Source organism: Phalangium opilio, unplaced genomic scaffold (genome assembly GCF_054372755.1).
Source record: "Phalangium opilio isolate 3A_F unplaced genomic scaffold, DU_Popi_V2 ptg000024l_1, whole genome shotgun sequence".
In the NCBI taxonomy this organism is placed as follows: Eukaryota; Metazoa; Arthropoda; class Arachnida; order Opiliones; family Phalangiidae; genus Phalangium; species Phalangium opilio.
This window is the reverse complement of record NW_028324155.1, coordinates 4,182,013-4,205,818: the sequence shown is the minus strand read 5'-3', so window position 1 is coordinate 4,205,818 and position 23,806 is coordinate 4,182,013. Positions and strand designations below refer to the sequence as shown.

Here is a 23,806-nt window from a genome sequence, read left to right as displayed (position 1 = left end):
GGTGGCGCTGGCAGCGTTTGTTTACTGTTCATTTGTGTCAAACTTCAAAGTCTGTCACAGGGTTGCCATATTGGGCTGGAAAGCCGCCAATTGGGCTTCTTCTCAAAAATATTGGCTTGAAATAAAAGGGTTGGCTGTTGGCTGGAAATTGGGCTTGTCGGGGTTTTTCTTTGGCTTTCTGTACTTAAAATACCGCCAATTGGGGAAGATCATTAGAATGCCCAAAAACTGACAAATGGTGCTGTCAAACCTTTTGAGCGGCTTATAATTCATGATTAAATAAAATGATTTCATTTTGTTTTGCGTTTTAAAAATGGTGTCAGTATTGAATTTGCATTAAAATTTCTAAAAAAAACTAATTACAAATTTTCACGATAAATTTTTGGCTTGTTTTTGGGCATGGATAGTTTAGATCTTCGGCAGTTTTTGGGCTTCTTTTCGAAACACCGATTGGCGGTTTTTTGGGCTTGTTTCCAATTTGATTTTGGCGGGTTGAAGGTTTTCAATCTGGCATCCCTGGTCTGTCATTTTTGACAGACTGATAAGGTAGACCGACGTATGACATACGTGGGACAAATGGTATCGAAGTTGTTGTTGTTGGCATCTTGAAAGCTTTTAAGTAGGGAAAGATAGTAGGCTAAAGAAGCAATTCGTAAAATAGATGAAAATTAGATTCCATTATAAGAGTTCGCTTCAGTTGTTTTAAGTTTTATAGCTAAGCCTTGGTTTCAAATGTATTGGACTTAGTGACGTCACTTTAGGGAGTTTTAATAATAAATAAATAATAGAGAAATGGCAGAAAAAGACAAAGAAAATGGTTCGGGACAACCATCGCTTGTGAAAAATAAACCTAGCAAGCATAAATTATCTCAGGCGCAACTAGCTCAGGCAGCTGCTCTAAATTATGCTGGTCTCAGTTTACACGATTATGCCGCTGCCGCTGCCTCTTCACAACTAATGAAGTGGGATCCAACACTGAGTACAGATTGGGATGAAGTCCCACCATCACAGCAATGTCTTCTAAGAATTAAAAGGTTCGATATCCTTGACAACTTATTAATAACTTTAAAATAAATAAAAAACTATTGTATATCTTAGAGATATCATGTCAATTTATCAATCCCCTCCACCTGGAATGTTTATTTGTCCTGATGAGAAAGTTTTAACAAAAGTGAGAGAGTGTTATAGTCTTTCCCTCCTTAACTTAACTTAACCCAAATTTACTCTAATTAATTTTAAAGATACACGCTCTACTTACTGGACCCTTTGATACCCCTTATGAAGGTGGTTTCTTTTATTTTGTGCTACGATGCCCACCTGATTACCCCATTCATCCTCCTAGAGTCAAACTTATGACAACAGGGGAGGGTAGAGTTAGATTTAACCCAAATTTATACAGAAATGGGAAAGTGTGCCTCAGTATTTTAGGGTAAGATTGTTTTAAAACTAAAACAATTAACAAACTTTCAAAAACTTTATAATTAAAATGTTTTTTTTATAAAAGAACTTGGGCTGGTCCAGCTTGGAGTCCAGCTCAATGCATATCCAGTGTTTTAATGTCCATTCAATCATTACTAAATGAAAATCCGTATTTTAATGAACCTGGAATTGATAAAGTATTAATTTTAATTTAATTTAATTTAAGTTAGGGTAGGGGAAATAGTTTATAAATATTAAATTGGTGTGTAGGAACTAAATCCTGGGGATAGTAAACGTTACAATGATGTCATAACACACGAAACTCTTAGAGTTGCTGTTTGTGATATGATGGAAAGAAATACAGTTGATACCAAAGACTGCCCTGATGCCTTGAAGTATAAAATAATCATTAATTTAAAAATCACATTACAGGGTTCATACAAACCTGGAAAAATCAGGGAAATAAATAGTTGACAAAAACCTCAGGGAAAATTCAGGGAAATTTAGAATTTTTAGTAAAATTCAGGGAAATCAGGGAAATTTGCGTCAAAAAAGGGGCCGAGTAATTAAGCAAAATGTTCATAAACACACCCCCTCCATAGGATTAACATTACACTATAATTTGGAGGCTCGTAACTCTGGTTATATTAGAGATACGGGGATGTCCTTTGAGTATGTTATAGTCCTATTTGCCCCCCATCTAACCATACTAAAAACTTTGGGCTACGACAAACAGGGGCCAAGTAATTAAGCAAAACGTAAACAAACAACCCCTCCATAGGAATAGCATTAGACCCAACTTTGGAGGCTCGTAGCTCTGGTTCTAGTAGAGATACGGGGATGTCCTTTGAGTATGTTATAGTCCAATTTGTCCCCCATCTAACCATACTAAAGACTTGGGACTAAGACAAACTGGGGCCGAGTAATTAAGCGAAATGTTCATAAACAACCCCCTCCATAGGAATATCATTAGACCCAACTTTGGAGGCTCGTAACTCTGGTTCTACTAGAGATACGGGGATGTCCTTTGAGTATGTTATAGTCCTATTTGCCCCCCATCCAACCATACTAAAGACTTGGGACTAAGACAAACTGGGTCCGAGTAATTAAGCGAAATGTTCATAAACAACCCCCTCCATAGGAATAGCATTAGACCCAACTTTGGAGGCTCGTAACTCTGGTTCTACTAGAGATACGGGGATGTCCTTTGAGTATGTTATATTCCTATTTGCCCCCCATCCAACCATACTAAAGACTTGGGACTAAGACAAACTGGGGCCGAGTAATTAAGCGAAATGTTCATAAACAACCCCCTCCATAGGAATAGCATTAGACCCAACTTTGGAGGCTCGTAACTCTGGTTCTACTAGAGATACGGGGATGTCCTTTGAGTATGTTATATTCCTATTTGCCCCCCATCCAACCATACTAAAGACTTGGGACTAAGACAAACTGGGGCCGAGTAATTAAGCGAAATGTTCGTGAACATTCCCTCCATAGGATTAACATTACACTATACTTTGGAGGCTTGTAACTCTGGTTCTACTAGAGAAAAGGGGATGTCCTTTGAGTATGTTATAGTCCTATTCGCCCCCCCTCCCTCCTTCGTTAACATTTGCTCCATAGGATACTCCATATATGGGAAATACCTGGAAATCTCAGGGAAATTTGTTTTCCAAAAGTTGTATGAACCCTGCATTAATTGTATTAAATTATTCTATTTTAACTTCCCTATTATTATTATAATTAGAGAAGTGATGGATAAATCATTTGTAGACTTTATGGAGTATTATAATGCCACAATAACTAAAAACCTCAATTTGACGTCACTTACAATGGCTGTAAGCTTAATTAATTTAATATTAATTAATTTTAGGATAATTTTAATTATTAATTTGTTTTTAGGATCCATATGGAGAGAGAAGAGGCAAATTTGATTATCAATCCATAAAGGATCGAATTCATGCCATTAATGCCCAATTGGAAATTAAAAATAAAGCCAAAAAAGACCAAGAAGAATGGTTGAGTGATTGTTCATCTGACAATTAATCACAAAGTTATCAATCATTTAACCTTAACTCTCTTTTTTTTTCCTTTTTTGGTTCCTAGTAAGTAAAAACTCTAAAATACCTTTTTTTAATTTGATGATACCCATATCTTATCAAATTATTATAGTCCTTTTTCTTTGTTTTTTACTTTTTTTGCGTTAAATGGAAAAAATAATTCCAAATTCCATACTTTTCACTCTCAAAAATATCATTCCAAACTATTTTTCTTAATTTTTTTTTTTTTAAATTCAAATAATAGTTAATTTTCTAACATTTTTGGGGGTGAAATAGTTAAAAAGATTACTATTATTATTCATTTTTTAAAAATTAAATAATCTTAGTCTTCTCGTGTTAACTGTTGAATGAGACACATTTAGCTCAATGTTAAAAATTAAACTGAGTAATAAGAAAAGAAAAGCCCCATTTTTGAAATTAAATCTTAAGTTTATATTATATTAAATAATGTGAGACGGAATCGGATGTTAAATTGAATTGTTATTTGAAACATTAAATATTTCTCTTTAATGATATCAAACTTATTTTTATTTTTTTTTTTAATATGGCCAACAAACAAAAGAATTCAGTAACGATAATTAATGTCATAGCTAAGTTCTAGCTGCTAATTAGTAATTAGTTTTGCTTCTTCTTTTATTTAATTAAGGGAAAAGAAAATTCAACTTGATTACTTAGTAAAATTAATTAATTGAATTAATTAACTCTTTGCTAAAATATTAATTAGCTATGGTAATTGAAAGCTAAACAAGTATCATGGTGTTAGTAAGCTAATCTCTGGGTAAAACAAAAATGTGCTGCAGACACGCTCACGCTTGCTCAAATAGATTTGCCCCTCATTTAATTAATTGATAATTAATTTTAAACTTGGCACTAATAATAATAATTATTATTTCCTTTTTAAAATGGGCTAAACACTATCTAATCTATTATTCTTATCATCCAAAGTTAGTTGGTCTAATTTTAAAATGGTGATTATAATAATATGTGAGTGGTGGATATATATTTTTTTTTGAAATGAAATTATAATACATTTTGTACACTTTTTATGTAGTTTAGAATAAGTTCATTCCAATGATTGATTGCACTTTAAAAAAAATTAGAATTGAGCTATAATATTTGCTGCGCCTTTTTGTTAATTAATAATTTTTCATTCTCTTTTGAAAAATAATTTTAAGTTTCTCCACAAAATTTAAATTTTTTTAATTTTTTTTAAACTCTCCTTTAAAAATAATTATGAAAAATCAAAAATCCTTCTCTATTCCATATGATTATATTAATTATTTCCCCCAATTATGTAAGCAGTTAACCTCATTCTAAGTTTCATATTTCCTCTATTTTGATATAATTATAATTATAATTAATTTTATGTCAATTTTTTTTTATAATTTCAGGTCTCTATTTTAGTATTTTTCTAATGCATATTTCTCAGGCAAGCTATCATTTCTTCCGGGGGAATTTCTTTATGGCAGATGCGATAAATGGATACAAATAAGGGAAATCTATAAAGGAAAGTATTTATATTAAGATAAGACTTATCTTAATCCTTTCTTTAATAAACTTACTGTTCCTCCATCCCTTTATTCTTTAACATAACATAAACTTCCTCCGCAGTTTGTTGACCTTGCATTTTTTGTCCATTTAATAATTCCTTTTCAAGTTCATCAATTGTCTAAAAGGAAATTACTAATTAGTAATTAGCATAAATAATTTAATAACCCTTTTTTTCCTCTTCCTAAATGTTAATTAATTAATTTAATAGTAATACCTTTCCTGTTCTAACAAATGCTTCAGCTACTTTCCGATTTCTACCACCGTAACAAGTTGTAATTAAATCAGCTACACCGCAACTTTCAAAAAATGTGCTTTGTTTAGCACCAGGATAAAATGTCTCGGCAAATTTAATCATTTCCATCAGACCAATACGAATTATAGCGGCTTTAGTGTTGTCCCCATAACCCAAACCATCCACAAATCCAGCACCACAAGCTACAATGTTCTAAAATACAAATTAATTTAATTAATTAATTGGCCTTATTCCTGATCAACGCCACCGTAGAGGCGTAGCGGCGACTTTTGGAACTATAATAATACGGTAGCCAATCAGAGGTGGCGGTGGATCCGTTATTTTCTATGTTTTGTTGATCTTTCTGAATCATGTGAATAGGCCAAGGCTTAACAAGCGATATGGTTTCAAAAGTATTAAAAGTTGATTTTACCTTTCTTATTCTGTCTAATATTATGAAATAAGACTTTTGGAGTAAGTTTTCATTCGATTTTGGTCTATTTGGAGATTATTCGGTTAATAATAATTAGTTACAACGTGTTTTTTTAAGTTGAAGCGGTAATAATCAAAACAGAGAAAATAACAGATCTCCATCAGAGTCCATCGACTCCAGCGCCACCTGTAATTGGCTACCGTATTATTATAGTTCCAAAAGTCGCCGCTACGCCTCGGTGGCGTTGATCAGGAATAAGGCCAATTAGGCATAACACTGAAGCATGCCTAAATAATTAATTAAGTATATACCTTTAAAGCACCACATAACTCTACAGTATAAACATCATCAGTAACTGTCACTCTAAAATTATCAGTTTGAATCAAATCCTTTAAAATTTTGCCCATTTCGTTGTTTTTGCATCCTAAAAGAGTTCATTCACATTTGATATATATTTATTTGAAGGTTTGCCATATTGGTGTATTAGTATTTAATATTTATTAATTAGTTTTACTAATTCTAATTCTAACCTATAGTAGTTTCGCAAAATTTTTCCGCAGCTACTTCAGGTGCCAGATTAGCTCCCATTAATACACACATTTCAATGTTGAGCATTTCTTTTAAGACATTAGAAATAAGTTCAATACCACCATCAGGTGTGTTATCAAAACCCTATAAAGCAAAATTTAATTTACCATAGTTGTTAAAATTAAAACTATTCTTCTAATTACTAATTAATTAGCTAATTAGAATTTAATTAATGCAGGCAAAAATTATTCTTATTTTTTTTTTAGAGCATTATCTAATTTTTTTTTAGATATCAGTTTTTTACTTCACAAGCCCCTTATTGCTAATCAAATAGAAATAGAGTAATGGCACCTACGTGCCTTTGACTGTATTAAGTTCTATGGGTAGTTAACATTGAGTGCCACTACTCTATACATCAGTTTATTTATACTATTATAGATAAGTTCGCCCTGGATTTATATTGATTATTTCAAGAGGTTCTTGTCAATCAAATCAATATAAAATAACCTTGAGGGAAATTTAGGGTACTGGTTTGACGGTAAAAGCTAAAACTAGTTTGTTTTCTGCTTTTCCTGAAATTTAAACCAATATTTTTAGCATATTTACTTTAATAAGAGATATTCCCACAGCTGTAGATTTTAAGTTGCCAACTAAAGGTTTGCACATTGGCACAATAAATTTGTGTGGCAAAACAAATACCAAAATGTCAGCGTCTTTACATGTTTCTAAAACATCAGTGACAGCCACCTTTTAGTTTAATTTAAAAGTTTGGTTAATTATTATTATATTATAGTTATTTTGTTAATTTTAAAATTTAATTATAATAATAATAATACTTACTACATTAGCTGGTAATTTATATCCTGGAAGGTATTTTACATTTTCATGCTCTGTATTTATAATTTCACTCAAATTTCTCCCATCAACTTGTTCTTCATAAACAAACATTTTGACAGTATTATCAAAAACATCAAATTTAGAAACATTGCCACCAATAATTCGCGCGATTGCTGATCCCCTTTAATTAATTAATTAAGAATTGATGAGATCGTTAATTAATTAAGAATTGATTAAAAAACCGCAGGACTGAAAAAAAAAATCTTGTCCTTCTAATAGGGTAGAGGCACTATATGCTATCTTATAATAGAAACCAATACAGTCGATGGCAGTGATCTGCCTCTACCATATTTTATAGTTTCTTTCGCTTATTTAATTCTTACCAGTTTCCTGATCCAATGACTGCAACCTTTTTAGTTTCACCGGCCATTTTAAAGGAAATATTGAAAAAATGCAGGAACTTGAAGTATTTAAACTAAATTAAACTTGATTGCCTTTAACGAACGATATGATCCCACCCCAAACAAGCCCACCTTAGAAATGCCCCCAAGTACTTCAGGGCCAACAAGGCACAAGCGCGAGCGAAGGGAGAAAGGACACTTTCCCTCCCCTTTTCTGAAAGTTCGTACAGTGCAATGCAACAGCATTTCGTACTTAACTATATCTACCCGTATCTATGTTGAAAGTGGTTAATGTGGTGTTTCGCACTGGATGCACTTTGTCATAGAGAAACGCAAAGGTCAAATCTTTGAGGTCATATTGTGATTGGTAGAAGGTGACATCTGTCAGTTGAGAGAAGAGGATTATCGTCTGCATAATGAACGGAGTAGGTTCTAAGCCTTGGACTGTAGTGCTAACAAGCTGCTGAAATGAAATTTAATTAATTAATTGCGAATATATTAACGTAAATTAATAGCTTAATGGCAAGTTTTAGAGCTATAAGATATTTGTTTAGTCATGGGGAATAAAATGGCAGTCGCTAAAGAAGAAGAAAGTTATGAAAATGATATTTCACTAGTAGAAGAAGTGTATGGTAAGCACCAAGCAGGAAGCAGTGGAAAGGAGTGTTAAAAATTAGCGTTTTATTTCTTTAATTATCGCGTAATTTTAGATATAATTAAGGACATTAAAGATCCGGAAAAGCCCCAGACCTTAGAGGATCTGGAGGTTGTTTATGAAAATGGCATTAAAGTGCATAAACATTTAAATGATGTCCATCATGTCCAAATTGAATTTACCCCTACAGTTCCTCATTGCTCATTAGCCACTTTAATCGGTAATTAAATGGTAATTAGGGGGTTTATTGGTGTCAGTTTCTTAAGTCTTTCTTTATTAGGTCTGTGTTTAAGGATAAAATTAGAAAAAACGTGGGATAAAAAATTTAAGGTAGGAATTAAATATCAACATAATTAGATAATAATTAATAAAATTAATTATTATTATTAATTAGCTTGATATACGTCTAAAAGAAGGAACTCATGAAACTGAGCATGAAAGTAAGCAGGCTGGCTTACTAAATTAAAAATTAAATTTGTTTAATGAATTTTTTTAAATTAATTTAATTTTATTAGTTAATAAACAAATTAATGATAAAGAAAGAATAGCAGCTGCAATGGAAAATCCCAATTTGCAAGAAATGGTTTACAAATGCATTGCTGAAGATTATTAATCACTTGTTATGATTGTGGGATTGGTTAATAATAATTTAATAAACTGATATACAAATTAAAATTAAAATTAATCATTCTTGTTTGTAAGGATTAATAATAATACAAATCAATTACAATAGGAGCTTTATTTACATTTTTTAGTTTTACAGCACTTTTACGAGTTAATTTTCCTATTAGGCCAATTTATTTATTTAGTTCATTTTGGTTTTTTTCTTCTAGAAATTTTGTTGGAAGGAATAAAATATTTACAAACAGAAAAATAAATCAAATACAAATACAGGAATAAATGGGGGGGGGGAAACTACAGATTTAAATCATAATTAAACTAAAATAGTATTAACTTTAAGTAGTGCATAACCCAAACCCAATATGAAAGGCTAACATTTTTAACAATTTGTTATTTATTTTTTTAATCATTACTAAATTAATTAATTAATTAACTGCCACTGGGAAATTTTTAATTGGTTATTTACTAGTAATATCCTACAAATGTTTACTAACATCTTATAAACAAAAATAATAATTCACCTAAGTTTAAAATTTATTTGAAGTTTTTAAGAAGAAACCTACTAAAGAAGTTCTAAACCCTTAGCTACATGGAAAAAGAGGTTAAAGGTTAAACTGAAACAAAACGAAACGAAACGAAAGGTCTTATATCTAATTAATAATTAAATGAAAACTAAAACATTATATATAGTAATTCTTTTTTTTTTTTTTTTGTTCAAGCACTGATGGTATATTGATATTATTTTTTGTTTTAAACCATTTTGCAAGTTTATATATATTTTTGTTATATGTGGGTATAAACTCCGACGGAAGAATATTTTTATTTTTTTTTAGTAGGGATGCAAATTTTCTTTCTCTTTTTCTCAATATATACCACACAGGCCTCGTTAAATTAAATTCATGATAGCCCAGTAGCTAATTTACTCTGAACCAAAGAAGTCTTTCTATTTAAAACAGCATCTGGAGTAGGTATTTCATCTCCCGTTGTTGCTGATTGAGGTGTGGCAATAGGTGGTGCAACAGGGGGTCTTATTTTTTGATCCTTTGCTTTGGCCATATTGTAATCACCAGAATCAAAATATTTTTGCTAATTTATGGGTATAGGATAAAGTAAGTAATTAAAACTGGAATTAAAGTTAATTATAGTTAGAATAGAATAGGTTACCCCTCGATGGAGTCTTTTTTGTAAGAATAGAGATCCACCTGGCCTCATTACTTGAGGATATTTAGCTTTAAGTTTGGCCTCTTCTTGTTTCTCCGCTTCTCTCATTGTAGCCTAACACAAAAGTCTTTATTTATTAAATTAAGGCAATTTATCATACTAATAGAAGGTAATTTTTATAGAGAGCTTATCAAAAACGTACCTCATCCTGTTTAGGGGCATCCATGGCTTCAATTTTGTCGTTATCTGACATGCTTGGCAGTTTTTATTGTTTAATAATATCCAATCCAACAAACCTGCATACACAGTTAGGCCTCTGCCTAACAGAAGTTATAATATTTTTCAACGGTTGGTTTGTCCGGGCGGTAACTGCCAAAAAATAGACAACCAAAAAAAGAGTCAAATTTGATTACTTGGCTTCTAATTTATCTCAACACGAAGATTAATAAATTTAATATGATTTTAATGTCACTATATTGATGACTAAGTCGTTTTTACCTACCTAAATACGTTAGAACAGCAACTCGCCTAGCTAGAAAAATACTGGAGCAGCTTTTCGATTTTTATGTAAATTTTGGTAACGTATATATTCCTCTAGCGGCCAATCATAGAAGCCGACGCCGCCGTTGAAATTTCCCGCGTAACGTGCGAGTACGCTGTAGACGATTTGGCGGGAAATTGTCGCCACGTGTTTTAACGGTTACAATCTTACGGGTAGTTGTTTTTCAGTAAAATAAGCATAAGAATAATAATAAATAAACCAATCTAAAGGTAAGTTAAAGATAAACGTTTATTAATATTACAAACAAAGGTTAAATTTGCATTAAATATATTCGATTAAGAAGGTTTCTTTTAATTCACGGATTCCTAAGCCTTGGCTACATTTTTAAGAATCCCGAACCTATTTTTACCTTTTTGAATTATCACAACGATTACATTTTGCAAATAATATTCAAGGAAATTATATTAGTTATGTTATATAACAAATCAATCATTCAAAACTAAAGTCTTTTACATAAATCTGCCCCTTTTTCTTTTCCCTCGGATTTGGCAATGCGTGAACCAAATTGAATGGCCCTTTTTGGTAAAACAGATGCGTTTTTTAAGTTCAGTTTAAAAGCGAGCATTCTCAAGAGTAGTTTTTCTCCTACTCCTCTTGGCAATTCCAGGTTTAATTTCATATGTATCGGTACTCCATTTAAAAATGAAACTACATTCTCATCAAGGTAAGGGAAACGCGCCTCTCTGCCGTGATCAGAGATAATTCTATCATCGCGGCCCAAGTTTCTCAATGAAATTCGATCAATTTCCAAGATCATTTCATTTCTGAGAGATTCCCAGCCTCCCATTAGATATTTTTGTCTGTGTCTTGAGTATCCACCTAATTGTTCATCAGCTCCCATACCCAATAAAAGTACTCTGCTTGGACTCGCGTATTCAATGCGCCTATTGCCATCAGGCTCAGATAACATTCCCTCACCTTTAGCAGCAAACCAAATTGCGCATCCAATGCTATCATCCAAAACCGTTTCAGAAGGATGAATTAAATATTTAATTTGACTTTCTCTAGCTTCTTTTAACTGTTCGGTAGTGACGTTTATTTCTACAAAGTTCCATGTTCTGTTTGGGCAAATTCTAACAAGTTCTTTGTGTCCTTCAGTACCTGTTACACGATCTGGTGACTCGAATGATGGTTGTGGACTTTTCCCAATGGAATTTTTTATGGAATTAGAAGTTGCTCCTTTGGTATGTTCAAAGGATACATTCATCAAGTCAATGGGTAAGTCCGATTTTAAACATTTATCAGCCAAAATGGCAAGTACGATGCAATCAACACCACCAGAAAACAATATTCCCAATGATGCGTGTTCACAATTTTGAATTTCGTTATTATTCGAACAATTTTTACACAATAGTGGTTGACTATTTACTCTAACATTTACTGCCTCTTTTAAAACGCGATAAAAATTATCAAGGTAGACATCGAACACATTAGAGTCAATTAGGAGTTGTAAGAGTGTTAAGGAATCATTTTTGGTAATATTTTTCAAATTACTAGTTACATTGTTGAGGGCGGTAGATTTTTCTAACCCATAAATGTTTGCAATGTAATCTAAAGTTGATTGATCCAATTTGGAGTTCACTAAAGTGTGGTTGAAAATTTCACTTATTGGGATATTTATATTCATGGAGTTTTTAATTATGGAAAGTAATGAAAGTTCATTTTCATTTTGGGGGAACTTAGAACCACTTGGGGTTGAAGTCCAATTATAACAATTGACCGAAAAATTATCATCAATGCCATCTGACAAATTTAAGCACAATATTCCTTGAGTTGGTACTTCTTCCCAACCCTTTAGTCCATCAGTTACTGATGATATTTGCAATATTGTACAATTACCTTGACTTAATTTCCAAACTAAACTTCTCCTTCCTAATATATCCCTTCCAAACCAAAGTTGTTTTAATTTATCAGACCAGTAAACAAAAGCAAAGGGTCCATGCAACCCGCCAATTGCATTTAAGATATCACTTTCATTATCAGAGCTTGCCAAAAGTTCTAACATTACTCTAGTATCATTAATTTCTGGTGAAATGTCCAACCCACCAAATATTTCCCCATTCCACAATAAAACATTGGAAGACGCGTCAACTAATGGTTGTTGAGTTACAGAGTTTTTGGCTCCCCTTTGATGCAATACGGCACCCACAGCCAATATTTTAACAGATTTCTCTTCAATTATTGTTGTAGAGTAGTTATCAGGTCCGCGATTTATAAGAAATCGTTTTAATTGATCAGGAACATTGTTTATTTTGCAAGTACAATGTTTATGATTGCTTACAGAAATATAAATACCACACATGGTTGATTAGTCTTTAGGTGGTACTGCTTGGGGTCGATTCGTGAATACATCCCAGAGCTAGATCATTCCATTTCATGTCTTGTTCTTTCAAAGTTTCTTGTGGGTTTCCATTATCTGGTTCAGGGTCTGGTAACTCCATAATTGGTACTGAAATATCTTCATCGGGTAATACATCTTCCCTCCATTTAATATCAACGGTGTCGATTAAACGTCCATCTCTTTGTACGTCCGAATCCATCGGTTACTAGGTTTAATTTAATTTTAATCTGATTGCTTAAGATTAATTTCGTCCGAGTAATGTTTTGTACTACTAAACCTTAGAGCGTAAGAGCGAACGCTCATTTTGTCGTCTGCTCAAAAGAATAATTTAGTTCGTTAGATGGCGTTATGTGCCGTGATGAAAAATGATCAATTCTTTAAATATTTCCCGCAAAAAAGTAAGTGTTTATAAAACAATTATGACAAAACTCAGGTACTTATAATCAAAATTGGTATTAGTTTTTCGTATGAAACAGTTGACCAATAGTTTCTTGTTCTTTTTGGAAAGTTTATACTCTGTTAAGAGTTATTACGACTCTCCAAATTAATTCTACGATTAACAGGGCCATGTGTCACGTGAAACCCTTAAAAGAGGGCCCCACCCGTGAACTTGACATATTTTTCTTTGTATGTGAAATTTTTGGGGAGAACTACGCCTTTTTTTCAACGTTACTAAAGTACTGACAGTGGTACATGGGGCCGCTTAATGCACTCGACCTTCTTTCTTTCACAGCCCTGTCGCTTTAGCTACGTACCAAAACTTACACCCCTGAACCGCGACTGTCGAGAAACTACTCCCTGAATTCTAAAAGCTTTCAGAAAAGTCGTAATTTTACTCTCTCTCGAATCCCTGGCGTAATAATTAATCAGAACTTGACGTTGGTGTTACGGTGCATGCATGCTCGGATATACGTGTCTTTTTAACCCTTTCTTTGGACCACTTTCCTATAAGGGTTTCGGTTTTTTGGTTCGTCCACCAATTATTTGCATAAAAGCGAGTGTTACAATGAAAGTATTTAAGTATGTGATAGTCATACTTGAGGTCGCCAAGTATTTGAACCATGGATTAACGAATACACTTTTCAAAATGCCTTCTTGAATCTCTATTCTGTTCAGGAACCAACCTCGTGGTAGAAACTCTAACTAGGGTCTTCTGAGTTTTGGGGGCAACGGTGTGAAACCACAATATGCATAAGGTGTTCTTGTATCTTGTTTTTGATAGTTTCACGTTGGGCGTAGGCCACCTTTAACCTATAGGAACAAGGGGTCACGTAATTTTTGGTGAAATATTTTTCTTCCCTACACTCACTCTTTCACATTTAAAAGCATAGCTTCTCTACACACTCTCGCATAAAGCTACTGACCAAATCGATGGACTACAGCGGTAGAAAGGGTTTTTCCCGGCTTGGTAGAATAAATTATATTTATTTCCTAGCTAAGTGCTTTTCTAGAATAATTTTTTTCTTTTCAACCCTAGACTGGTGGTAGAGAAATTCCGGTAGATTCTGTCGGGAAATTATTAGCATAATCGTTGCCAAGTTTTCTAATTCTTAGGGGTTGGTTCGTATTTATCATTTAAATTTCTTTTTATTAAGGCTGTTTTTTTTTTGTTTTTTCCTTATGGGGGCGTTACTATTTTTTCGTTCAAATATCATTTTATCTAAATTGCTATACAGCATTCGTCAAACTCAATTTTAAGATAGCGAGGCATTCCCTAATTATCGTATGGTTAAGACCTAAAAATAGGTGGGGAATTTTTTTTTCTTCTGTCTATTAGAATTTTTTTTCCCCCAGTCGCCGGACCCGTATATCACGCGATGTTTTATAAAAGTTCAACCCTTTACTTTGTCGCATTCCTGGCCGGGTTATTGGACGCACTGCGGTTATGATCCCTTTTACCTATACCTTTATAAAAGGGGTGTGTTTTTGTCATTACCTATTTGCACGGGATTTAATAGCCTAAAGATGAGAAATAAATTGTGTTAAATATCAGTTCAAGAGTAATCAGTTTTCTAATTGTAATTGTTCAAGAATGGCGAGACTTTTCGTAGGAGCGATTTGCACCTTGTTGCAAGTTAGGTTATCTGTTAAGTTTTTCGATGAGAATTTCAGTCAGCGTCGTCTGCTATTCTATCTTGATGTTATATCTGTTCCTAGTCATGAAAAACAGATTTATCTGATAAACAAGCGTAGTCTAGAAGACTTAAGTATAGGCAGCCCGTCCCTTTTTCTGTTGTTGACTTCGTAAAATGATGCTATAATGTTTTATATATATGCATAAGTACCATTTATTTCGTCGATTCATTCACTCTTCTTTTTTCTCTCCAGTTTTTGAAATTCATTGATTCTTTTATTTGACTTTTCATTTGAATAGAATTGGGGGGTATACCCTCGTTATATTTTGAACGCGTGTACGTTTCTCTACATCTAGATTTTTATCTAAAAATCAATAATCCGCAGGTTTATATCCGCGTGTCTGCCACTACACTTCGGTACCGGTATATTATTCTGTCTGTAAAATATCACCCTTTGTTTTTTTATTTTTAGCTACAATTTTCATAATTACTTTTGGCTTAGTGAACAAATCTCGGTAACCCTACTAAAACCTATATCTCTTATATAAAAGAGCTAGTCTAAACCCTTTTAACTTGATAGAACTCTCGGAGATTCGCTTTTTCGATTGGGTTTTCTGCAGTTAGCTTTTTTCTTTGGGAAAGGATTTTTTTTATCCTCGTAAAGGGTCAATTTGACCATTGCCCGCCACGGAAACTAAAAAAAGAAAAAATCCTGTGCCAACTTTGATCCCATAGCTATTCGATTCTATTGCTTTTCACTCTTTTCTCAAATACGAAAAAGAAGGAGACGTTTCTAAACTTTTTTAACAATGTAAAGGTGACGGAGATGGAGGGATGAGGGAAGAGTTATTCCTGTCTTAGATTCCGAAATATTTGATCTACGATATAGACCAATTTGTAAGAAATTAATCTATGGGAAGTTATTTTATAAGTCACCAATTTTCGTTGATATTTTGGGCATAAAAGGATGTGATAATGATAAGCCTGTCAGAAATTAAGGGGGGGGGGGATGTTCTATGAACGATTTGGAGTCGAAAATGTAACATCTATATGCTTATACAAAATGTCTTTTCGCATTTTTTGAAGAATCATTTATATTCCCACGGACTGGTGAAGTAAATAGCTGTCCGCTCTTCGTGGATATGGGAGTAGTCTCTGGGCGGAATTTTCATCTACTGGCGCGTTTATACCGTCGTCCGTGGTAGGAAAAGGCGAACCCTAAGCGGCGCATTACAATTCAGAGTCCGTCGTCTCCTTAAAACCTTCCGTTTTCTTCCCTAGACCCATATGTTTTTTATTCTTTTTCCTTTTTTCATAGGTACCTTCTTTCTTTCTTTCTTTCTTCATTCCTTCCAACATACAGCGCCATACTCACTCCTCCCCCTTCTTCTTTTGCCATTTTGATGTACCGATAGGCCAATTCTTTCGCTCTCGCTCTCTCTCTCTCTCTCTCTCTCTCTCCTTACTGGATATATTTTTTTGGAGTAGAACATGAAACAAGATGTTACCATTATATCTAGTTACTAAGCCCCTCTGTTGCTTAGCGCTGGACTTTCCTGAATTCTAACCAGAAAATGTAGCAAAAGGGTTAAGAAAATGTTTACGTATGGTTCCAGACAAAAGTCGTGGAAGATCTGGGAAGTTAGGTTAGAGCAGAACCCTCATTCAGTCTTCTTAGGGAAAATATGTCACGAGGAATTGCGTATTTCGTTGACGAATTTTTAAATTCGTTTGAAAGTAGTTGGACCTATAGAGGTACTAAGATCTTTAGACAGACTAGTAGACCAATTAATGATTTCCATGAACCACCTCGAAATATAAGTTTCGACCCGAAAAGAAGTATGAAGTTTTTTCTTCTTTTTTTTTTTTTTCATCTCTCCATTTTCTCTGGTCGTAGCCCGTCTTGTATGTGTAGGGATATTCTTGATCCAATGACAAAATGATCTTAGCCTAGGTGTAAAGGTCCCAGTTTTATCTCCTCTAGTTGATTTACTTTTTATTTTTTTCCTTATTCTCTATATGACCAAGTTAGCTCCATGTACACTTTGAAGCAGGTGTTTATGTTTGTCCTACAAAATTTTCTTGCGAGGACCAAAATGGCCCGACCTGACCTGATTTAATCCGGACATTAATCAGGATTAAATGTGAAATCTTGATATTTTTTTGACCTCGTTTTAAAAAATGACCATTTTTATAAAGTGTATATTTATACAAAATGCTTTTTAATATAAAGGTGCCCATTTTTACATTATTTTTTACGCGTTTTAGGGTGTAGTTAGACATAGTTTAGTGAAGCAGATGATGAAAAGATTGCGTTACAAATTTTTTACAAGGCATTTCTAAATGCCAAAGTGTTCAGATTTAGTAGATTAAGAGCCTCGTAAAAATTCCTCGCTAAATTACACGTGTATTGCCCCTGGATTGCGGCTTCTCCCTGAACAGCAGTGCGCGGCAGGTTGAACACTTCTACAGGCGCTTCCATAGAAAATACATTAAGGCCTATTTTTGATCTATTTAAAGGGATAGTGACACAATATTTTATTTATAGCAATATTCATTTAAAACTAAATACTTTTCAAAAATTAATATAACGAAGGTAGAATTTTATTTATAGCAATATTCATCTAAAACTAAATACTTTTCAAAAATTAATATAACGAAGGTAGAATTTCTCAATACAATACGAACGAATTTCATCTTCTCCTATTATTTTTTTTTTACTCGTCCCAAAATGTTAAAGATGGAAGAGTTTAATGATAGCCTCATTAAAAATAGGTCATTAGGTTCTGTCAATAATCTAACCAACCACGTTTTAATTGCACTCTCTAAAACATAGGTAGGCATAAACGAGGAAGAAAAAACAAAAAAATTAAAACGAACGAACCCTTTTGAAAAATGGCAGGATCCTTATGAACGGGTTGAGAGCAAGATTGAATTGAAATTGTCGAGTTTTTTTAATCGGGTAGGCTGAATTTGATAGGATAACGGTGGTGCAATTATTATTAAAACGAAAATATTAAGTTAGGAGCCGCTCCTAATAAGATCAAAGACCAAGTCTCAATTTCTTCTGTTGACCAATTAGCGTTCTACTTTATGGCATTAGCTTCTGATATCTCAAATACGGTATTGATGAATCCCCGTTACCCTAGCAATATTATACCACCACCGCGTATAAACCCTTTTCGTTCTTGGTTCTTAATACTCGAATATATTCCAATGTTTCCACGCAACTAGAGGTCTCTGTCGACGTAGAATTTAACCCGGTATTTTCTCTCTCTCTCTCTCTCTCTCTCTCTCTCTCTTGCTCCCTCTCTCCGGGGCTTGGCGCGGTGGACCTCTACACGCAGCCTGAGATCCTTCGGTTGGCTAGAGAAAGCTTCTCCCAGCTAAGCTTACACGCAGAGAAGCGTGATCTCTATTCCGAACGGGATGCGCGTCTCGTCTTATCAAGTTTTTAGCCTTGTAGAAAATGAATAGTGGAAGAAAAAAAAGAGCAAGTCGGCTTTGTTTTTTTTGCAATTCGCAAATTAATATTAAATAACTAAAAAAAAGATAAAATAAACAAATTATTAATCAATTTTAGAGCAGTTAGTAGTGTAAATATATTAGTAATTATCCGGTATAAAAAGACTTAGAAAAAATAATTCGAATCTCTCATCTCATCTTTCTTCGCAAGGATATGAGTACGAAACCTCGATTTAAATTTTCTTCACCGAGTTTCGTGGCGTTGTAGATCTTTTTTTTTGCAACCACGACAGAGAAATATAAAGGTAGATATTCGAACGCATTAATTAAAAAAATGACGACAATTTGTGCGCGTTAAATCGGTTAAACGCGTAATTTCATAATTAGGAACCTTGATTCCATCAGCAGCGGCGATTGCAAAAGAATAATGTGCGCGTCGTTGAATATGTAGGCAAATATTTAATTTGAAAGGAGATAAAAAAGAAAAGAAAATATAGAAATTTTTGCAATCGCAAAATTTTTCATCACTTCAAAACATAAACCCTAGATTTTTGGGTGTATTTTTACGTATAATACTTTCTCTCTCGCTAAACGTAAGTTTTTTTTTCATATTTTTTATTCTTAGGCTTGAATTTTTTGCAATTTTTGGGCACTTAATTTTTCTAAGTTTTTAATTAATTAAGTACACTTATTTACTAAGCCTATATCCGGGTAAGGTTTTGAGTAGAGTTTACTAATATCGATTAGGATCATGGAGAAATTAACCCTTTTCCGAATTCCCTGTTTTTACCATATATACGCAACCTAGGAGAGAGAAAGAGAGAGAGAGAGAAACTATATACCTTCCCGTTTCCCAAATGCAAACTTTTTACGTCAATGGAATCGTGGCGTCTGAATGGTCGGTTGCGTATTTGAAAAAGTCCGTACTCGTTTTCCGATTGGTTTATACCGGGGCGATCCCTGCCAGAACTATAGTTATATACATATGTCTGTGTATAGAATATTATAGCTATTATGATTATTATTATGAAGTTCTTGTTTATTTTTTTATTATTAACGTTTTTCTTTTGCTAATCCATCTTACTTCCGGAAGGTCGCCAAAAAGAAAATTAGTTTTATAACTTTATCGAGCGTCCATGTTTTAATAATAATTTCACGAATGCGATCGTTTACGAGGCGTTCTATTGTTATGTACGAAGAGAAGCTTGGTAAATTTCTCGCTCGAACAAATTTCAATGCGCTTTCCTATATGGAATTGAACGATGGAGAAGTCAAATAAAGAGTGCTTCTTAAACAGGGGCGTAATTTCATTACGAGAGGGGGATCGTTTTAACGTTCTTATCACTTCAGGAATGCCCGCTAATTAATTTAGACGTATTGCTTTACGTTCGCCTTCGCCTTGCCTCCTCCTGTACATCTTAATCGCTCGACATACTCCCCACCCATATAAATATATAAACAATTTTCTCTCCTTTTTACTTCACTTCTGACTTTCTTTCTTACATTCTGTTGAAGTGCAACCTCCCCGTCCCTTTTCGACACGTAATTATCCTGATTTAGATGCACGTTTAAAATTAGGCCTATTTGAATAAAACCATAAGTATTTTCAAAAATAGGCTTAAGTCTTAATGTTATTTAGATTTATTTTTTTCTTATTTACTTCACTTCTTGCGTCTCTGCTAGCTTCCCCACACGTAATTACACTAATTTTGATTCGCGTTTAAAATTAGGCTTACCATTTACTCGAAAGTAGTTTGAAAAAAAGGCTTAGGTCTTAATTTGATACGGAATTTATGGGCAAAGGCTTAGGTTAGTTTATTTGGAATGATAGAGTTAAGCGACGTTTGAAACTGTTGCTGTTACTGAAATTGGATCAATTTGAATTTAGAAACATTTTCATTAGGTTTAGAGAGTTTGTTTACGCCTAGCGTGATGGTTCGCTGGTTTGAGAGTAACTATTGACCGGCTATACTTTGAAGCAATCCCAAGGCCTACGTGTTGATTGATTATGCTTCTCAAAGTTCTTACTCGTAACAAAATGTTAAGCGATATTTCTAATACCACCTCCTTCGTTTATTTATTTTAGTTAACTCGTATTTCGTTGGAGGTCCTTTTACCAAAAGAAAAATATTTGGTGCTAGCTGCAAATCGATTGATTGCCCGACATCGAATTTCTCGCCTATATAGTCATTTAATCCTCGTAAAATTATCTCATCTTGTATGTAATCAACCAAGATTGGAGTTTTTTTTTCTTCTAAGGCCTAACTTTGTAAAAGACAAATCGCTTAGCGTAAGGCTTATTATGGAATGAGAAGCAAAAAATGGGGATTCGCTTGCCTAAGTTTTAAAGGACCGAAAGTGTAGGAGATTTTCTTTAAAATTGCAGAGTGAAAACGACTTGAAAATCCTCTATTGGCTTTCTTTTTCTCTCTCTTTTTTTTTACGACCAAGGGCTAATTGGGTTCGCGTCGATAAAACCTAATCAAGCGGGGACTTATACCGGTCCGGGAAAAGAACCAGAGGGACTCTTGGGATCGAAAAACCTCTTCTAACATCTCTCTAACTCTCCACTAGTCCTCTGTCCCAAAACACCCCGTACTTTTATTTTTTCTGAATAATTAACTCGAGTTATCTTCCAACGCAATCGGGTGCACTTTTTTTCCAATGGTATTTGGGAATGTTTTATGTTTATTTCAATAATTCAATAAATTAGGTGGATATTATCCCTTATCGGAAATGGAGAACTCCCATTCGTTTGACCTCATAGTTACGTCATGATAATCCGGATAGCTCTTGAATAAATGAAGAATTTTCAGGCTTAAAGTTTTCACGAAGATGGTTTAAATTTTAATATTAAAATTTTGTTGAAAGTTTTAGGCCTTTGAGAATGCATCTTGTGACGTCATGATGGTATAGATATTAAAATGAAGTTAAGGTGTTAGGGATATGAGGATGGATTTGCCAATAAACCTCTAACCCTAACTGGAAGTGCCAAAGTACACCTCTTTTAAAACGTAACTTTAATGTTTATTTTATTAAACAAACACCCTGGCTTTATTTCAAAATCCATAATTGGATCATATAAACAAAAGAGGATAAAAAAATCTATAAATAAATGTGAAGTAACGTTTATACGAGATTGTAAATAACTGTCGGATATTTTGGTATTTTACAATAATATCCTTTCCAGCTGTTGAAATCAATTGGACGGTTTTATTTCAAGGATAGTTTTAAAACCTACAGAGTGTTTCTGATAAGTCTGCCATAAATCCCCCCTTAATTTAGCCAGTCTTATAATTATAGACCGAGGCTTAAAATACAAAAGGAAGGGTTTATAGCTGCATCGAAAGACAATGCGAAATAACAGTGTACGAGTTTTATATATTCAAGTATAAGTCATTCCTAACACCGTACGGTACTTTTACCATGTTGAAGTTATTTACTTGAAACCCTTCCAAATATCTGGAGTCTAGAAAAATTCACGCGATGTTCCGATCCTCTATTTTTAAAAGAGAGACACTATGTACGACGAGGTATATACCCTAAGACTTTCTCTCGCTCGAACAGGTTACGTTACTTCCTCGATTTGAGGTGTGTGTGTGTGTGTATGCAACGTACGCTCTAGTTTCTTTTTTCTTGCCAAATGTTGCCAGTTTTTTGCGTCAGGGAAGAACGACTTGACGCGTACGAGAAATATCAAGAATATGGATAGTATCGTTGAATCGTTAAGATGTTTATCCCATTTTATCTAAGTGTACTCGAAAGGGTGAGTTGGAGCCGCACTGTTTCTTAAAATAACTCGCACGACGCGCTCTCCCTACTACTAGAGTAATAAACTAATGAAAAAACATATCTATATAAAAGGGGGCCATTCACTACTGCGGACGAAGTACGTGAGGATTTTTTGACAGGTAGATCTCTGATACTTGGGTTTTAAGTTTTACGACTTTTTCTTAGCGCTTTTTCTCCCCTTTGAAGATAAAAAAAAATTCGTGTTCTGTTTAGTCCCAAGTTATGCGAGGGAGGATTGCATAGTGTTTGTTTTTGTTGAATGAGATTCATTGTAAAGGTTAAGTTCGAGTTATTTTTTAAAAAAGTACCGTTCTTGCCTTTGAAGTTTAATTTCCCCTTAATTATTATTCAAAAACAGTTTTATAAAGTTTTAATTAATTTCGTTTCTTAAAAATAAACCCGCCTCCCCCGTGGGGAAATTTTAGTTACGAATAATTTTGCTAAAGACAATTCTTTTGAGATCAGTCTCGGTTGTTTATCGCTCCCAGGAAGAATTGAATATTTGTACCTAGGCCTAGCTTTACGTGTTAGTTTGTCGCCGATAACTGCTTGGGAATTATCTTAAGGCATGTAATGTAAAGTAGCCAATCTCTTTGTTTCTAAGAAAATATAGCGAATACCTTCTTAATAATATAAAACCCAGGGCTGATTGTGCTCAGACTCAATATAAGGTTGCAGTCTCGTTCTTGGATCTAGAAACTCTTCCTCTATTTACATTCTGCCGTCCAGAAGTGTATGCTTTATATACTTTATCCGGCTGGTATATCTGTACTCTCCCCCCAAAACCTTTTATTATTTCTATATACTCTGTTTCGTATATATATATATATGGGAATGTCGTCAACTAACTCCCATTTCTCTTCTTCGCGCTCTCTCTCTATACTGTACTACCTACCACTAGAGAGAGGCTTTGTCCCATCCCTGGATCGATATCAATCGCTTGTATACGGGTATTTATTCCCGCCCAGAAGTCAGTTTCCCAAAGTGACGTACTTCTTGATTTTGAAGATGGAATGGTGTTTGTTGGAGGTGAATTAGAAGCGTGCTGAGATTAGGCTCAGTTTGATTATATTTTTACTACAAAACAAAACAAAAATGGCCATTTAAAGAATTATTGAATGCGTTTGATTTGATGCGAATAGTTAGTTAAACTCATTTTCATCTGATCATCAATTTAGAATTCATCCAGTTCGGTATGATATAGTTTAGTCGGAATTGCAATTCGAGTTTAATGTAAATTAGTTTATAAAGCAAGACAATAGACCTTTTCGATGTTAAAAAGGGGTAGGCTAGCCTCAGTATTGGGATACTCAACAAGGGGGTTGATACATTGCCATTTCTTCGCTCTCTCGTGATTACAGCGCAGGCGCCAAAAAGCGAGATGGGGCGAAGTTTCACCCCCTATGTCTTTCCCTCTTAGTTACATATCGAAACCCAAGGGTCTCTAGTAACTGATTTACTTCTATTAAATGAGCTTTTGATGGCGTAACACTCTATACCGAAGGGGATTACGGGTCAGGAATAAGTGATAAGAGTCACAAGTATATGATAACCATCTTTAATGACGAGGTTATCTCCCTTGGAACTAACTGTATGTTATAGAATTTCAGATCCTTATGTTCCCCTTTTGTCAAACATAGATCAATTTCTGAATGGTAGGTACGTTTGCC

General features: G+C 33.9%; 7 protein-coding genes across 8 annotated transcripts in view; 3 read left to right on the top strand and 4 right to left on the bottom strand.

Annotated features, from left to right (window-relative positions):
- The first annotated feature begins 511 nt into the window (after positions 1–511).
- LOC149692270 (ubiquitin-conjugating enzyme E2 Z-like) lies at positions 512–4,002 on the top strand. The gene is made up of 7 exons (XM_089868012.1): positions 512–1,034; positions 1,099–1,171; positions 1,242–1,429; positions 1,505–1,616; positions 1,690–1,814; positions 3,170–3,260; positions 3,325–4,002. The coding sequence occupies exons 1-7, from the start codon at positions 793–795 to the stop codon at positions 3,466–3,468; spliced, it is 975 nt and encodes a 324-aa protein (XP_089724138.1). The 5' UTR covers positions 512–792; the 3' UTR covers positions 3,469–4,002.
- Gpdh1 (Glycerol-3-phosphate dehydrogenase 1) lies at positions 3,950–7,621 on the bottom strand. The gene is made up of 8 exons (XM_089868006.1): positions 7,447–7,621; positions 7,067–7,244; positions 6,833–6,973; positions 6,229–6,370; positions 6,010–6,122; positions 5,248–5,478; positions 5,045–5,151; positions 3,950–4,981 (listed from the first exon to the last, which is right to left on the bottom strand). Exons 1-8 carry the CDS (start codon positions 7,491–7,493, stop codon positions 4,894–4,896), a joined length of 1,047 nt encoding a protein of 348 aa, XP_089724132.1. The 5' UTR covers positions 7,494–7,621; the 3' UTR covers positions 3,950–4,893.
- A 166-nt stretch (positions 7,622–7,787) lies between these two features.
- Positions 7,788–8,809, top strand: galla-1 (cytosolic iron-sulfur assembly component galla-1). The gene is made up of 5 exons (XM_089868018.1): positions 7,788–8,096; positions 8,175–8,339; positions 8,400–8,449; positions 8,514–8,559; positions 8,635–8,809. Exons 1-5 carry the CDS (start codon positions 8,021–8,023, stop codon positions 8,730–8,732), a joined length of 435 nt encoding a protein of 144 aa, XP_089724144.1. The 5' UTR covers positions 7,788–8,020; the 3' UTR covers positions 8,733–8,809.
- A 34-nt stretch (positions 8,810–8,843) lies between these two features.
- On the bottom strand, positions 8,844–10,534 carry endos (endosulfine alpha). The gene is made up of 4 exons (XM_089868019.1): positions 10,404–10,534; positions 10,104–10,270; positions 9,905–10,015; positions 8,844–9,826 (listed from the first exon to the last, which is right to left on the bottom strand). Exons 2-4 carry the CDS (start codon positions 10,152–10,154, stop codon positions 9,638–9,640), a joined length of 351 nt encoding a protein of 116 aa, XP_089724145.1. The 5' UTR covers positions 10,155–10,270; positions 10,404–10,534; the 3' UTR covers positions 8,844–9,637.
- Positions 10,535–10,667: 133 nt separating this feature from the next.
- LOC149692266 (asparagine synthetase domain-containing protein 1) lies at positions 10,668–12,765 on the bottom strand. Its single transcript, XM_089867968.1, has one exon. It carries the CDS (start codon positions 12,763–12,765, stop codon positions 10,903–10,905), a length of 1,863 nt encoding a protein of 620 aa, XP_089724094.1. The 3' UTR covers positions 10,668–10,902.
- LOC149692265 (anaphase-promoting complex subunit 13) lies at positions 12,688–13,104 on the bottom strand. The gene has a single exon (XM_089867969.1). The coding sequence runs from the start codon at positions 13,001–13,003 to the stop codon at positions 12,779–12,781; it is 225 nt and encodes a 74-aa protein (XP_089724095.1). The 5' UTR covers positions 13,004–13,104; the 3' UTR covers positions 12,688–12,778.
- Positions 13,105–18,175: 5,071 nt separating this feature from the next.
- Positions 18,176–23,806, top strand: part of pHCl-1 (pH-sensitive chloride channel 1) — a 65,696-nt gene continuing 60,065 nt past the window's right edge. For both annotated transcript variants that reach the window (XM_089867967.1, XM_089867966.1), the window contains exon 1: positions 18,176–18,937. The gene's annotated coding sequence lies outside the window, so the exon portion shown is untranslated. The remainder of the gene's footprint in view (positions 18,938–23,806) is intronic.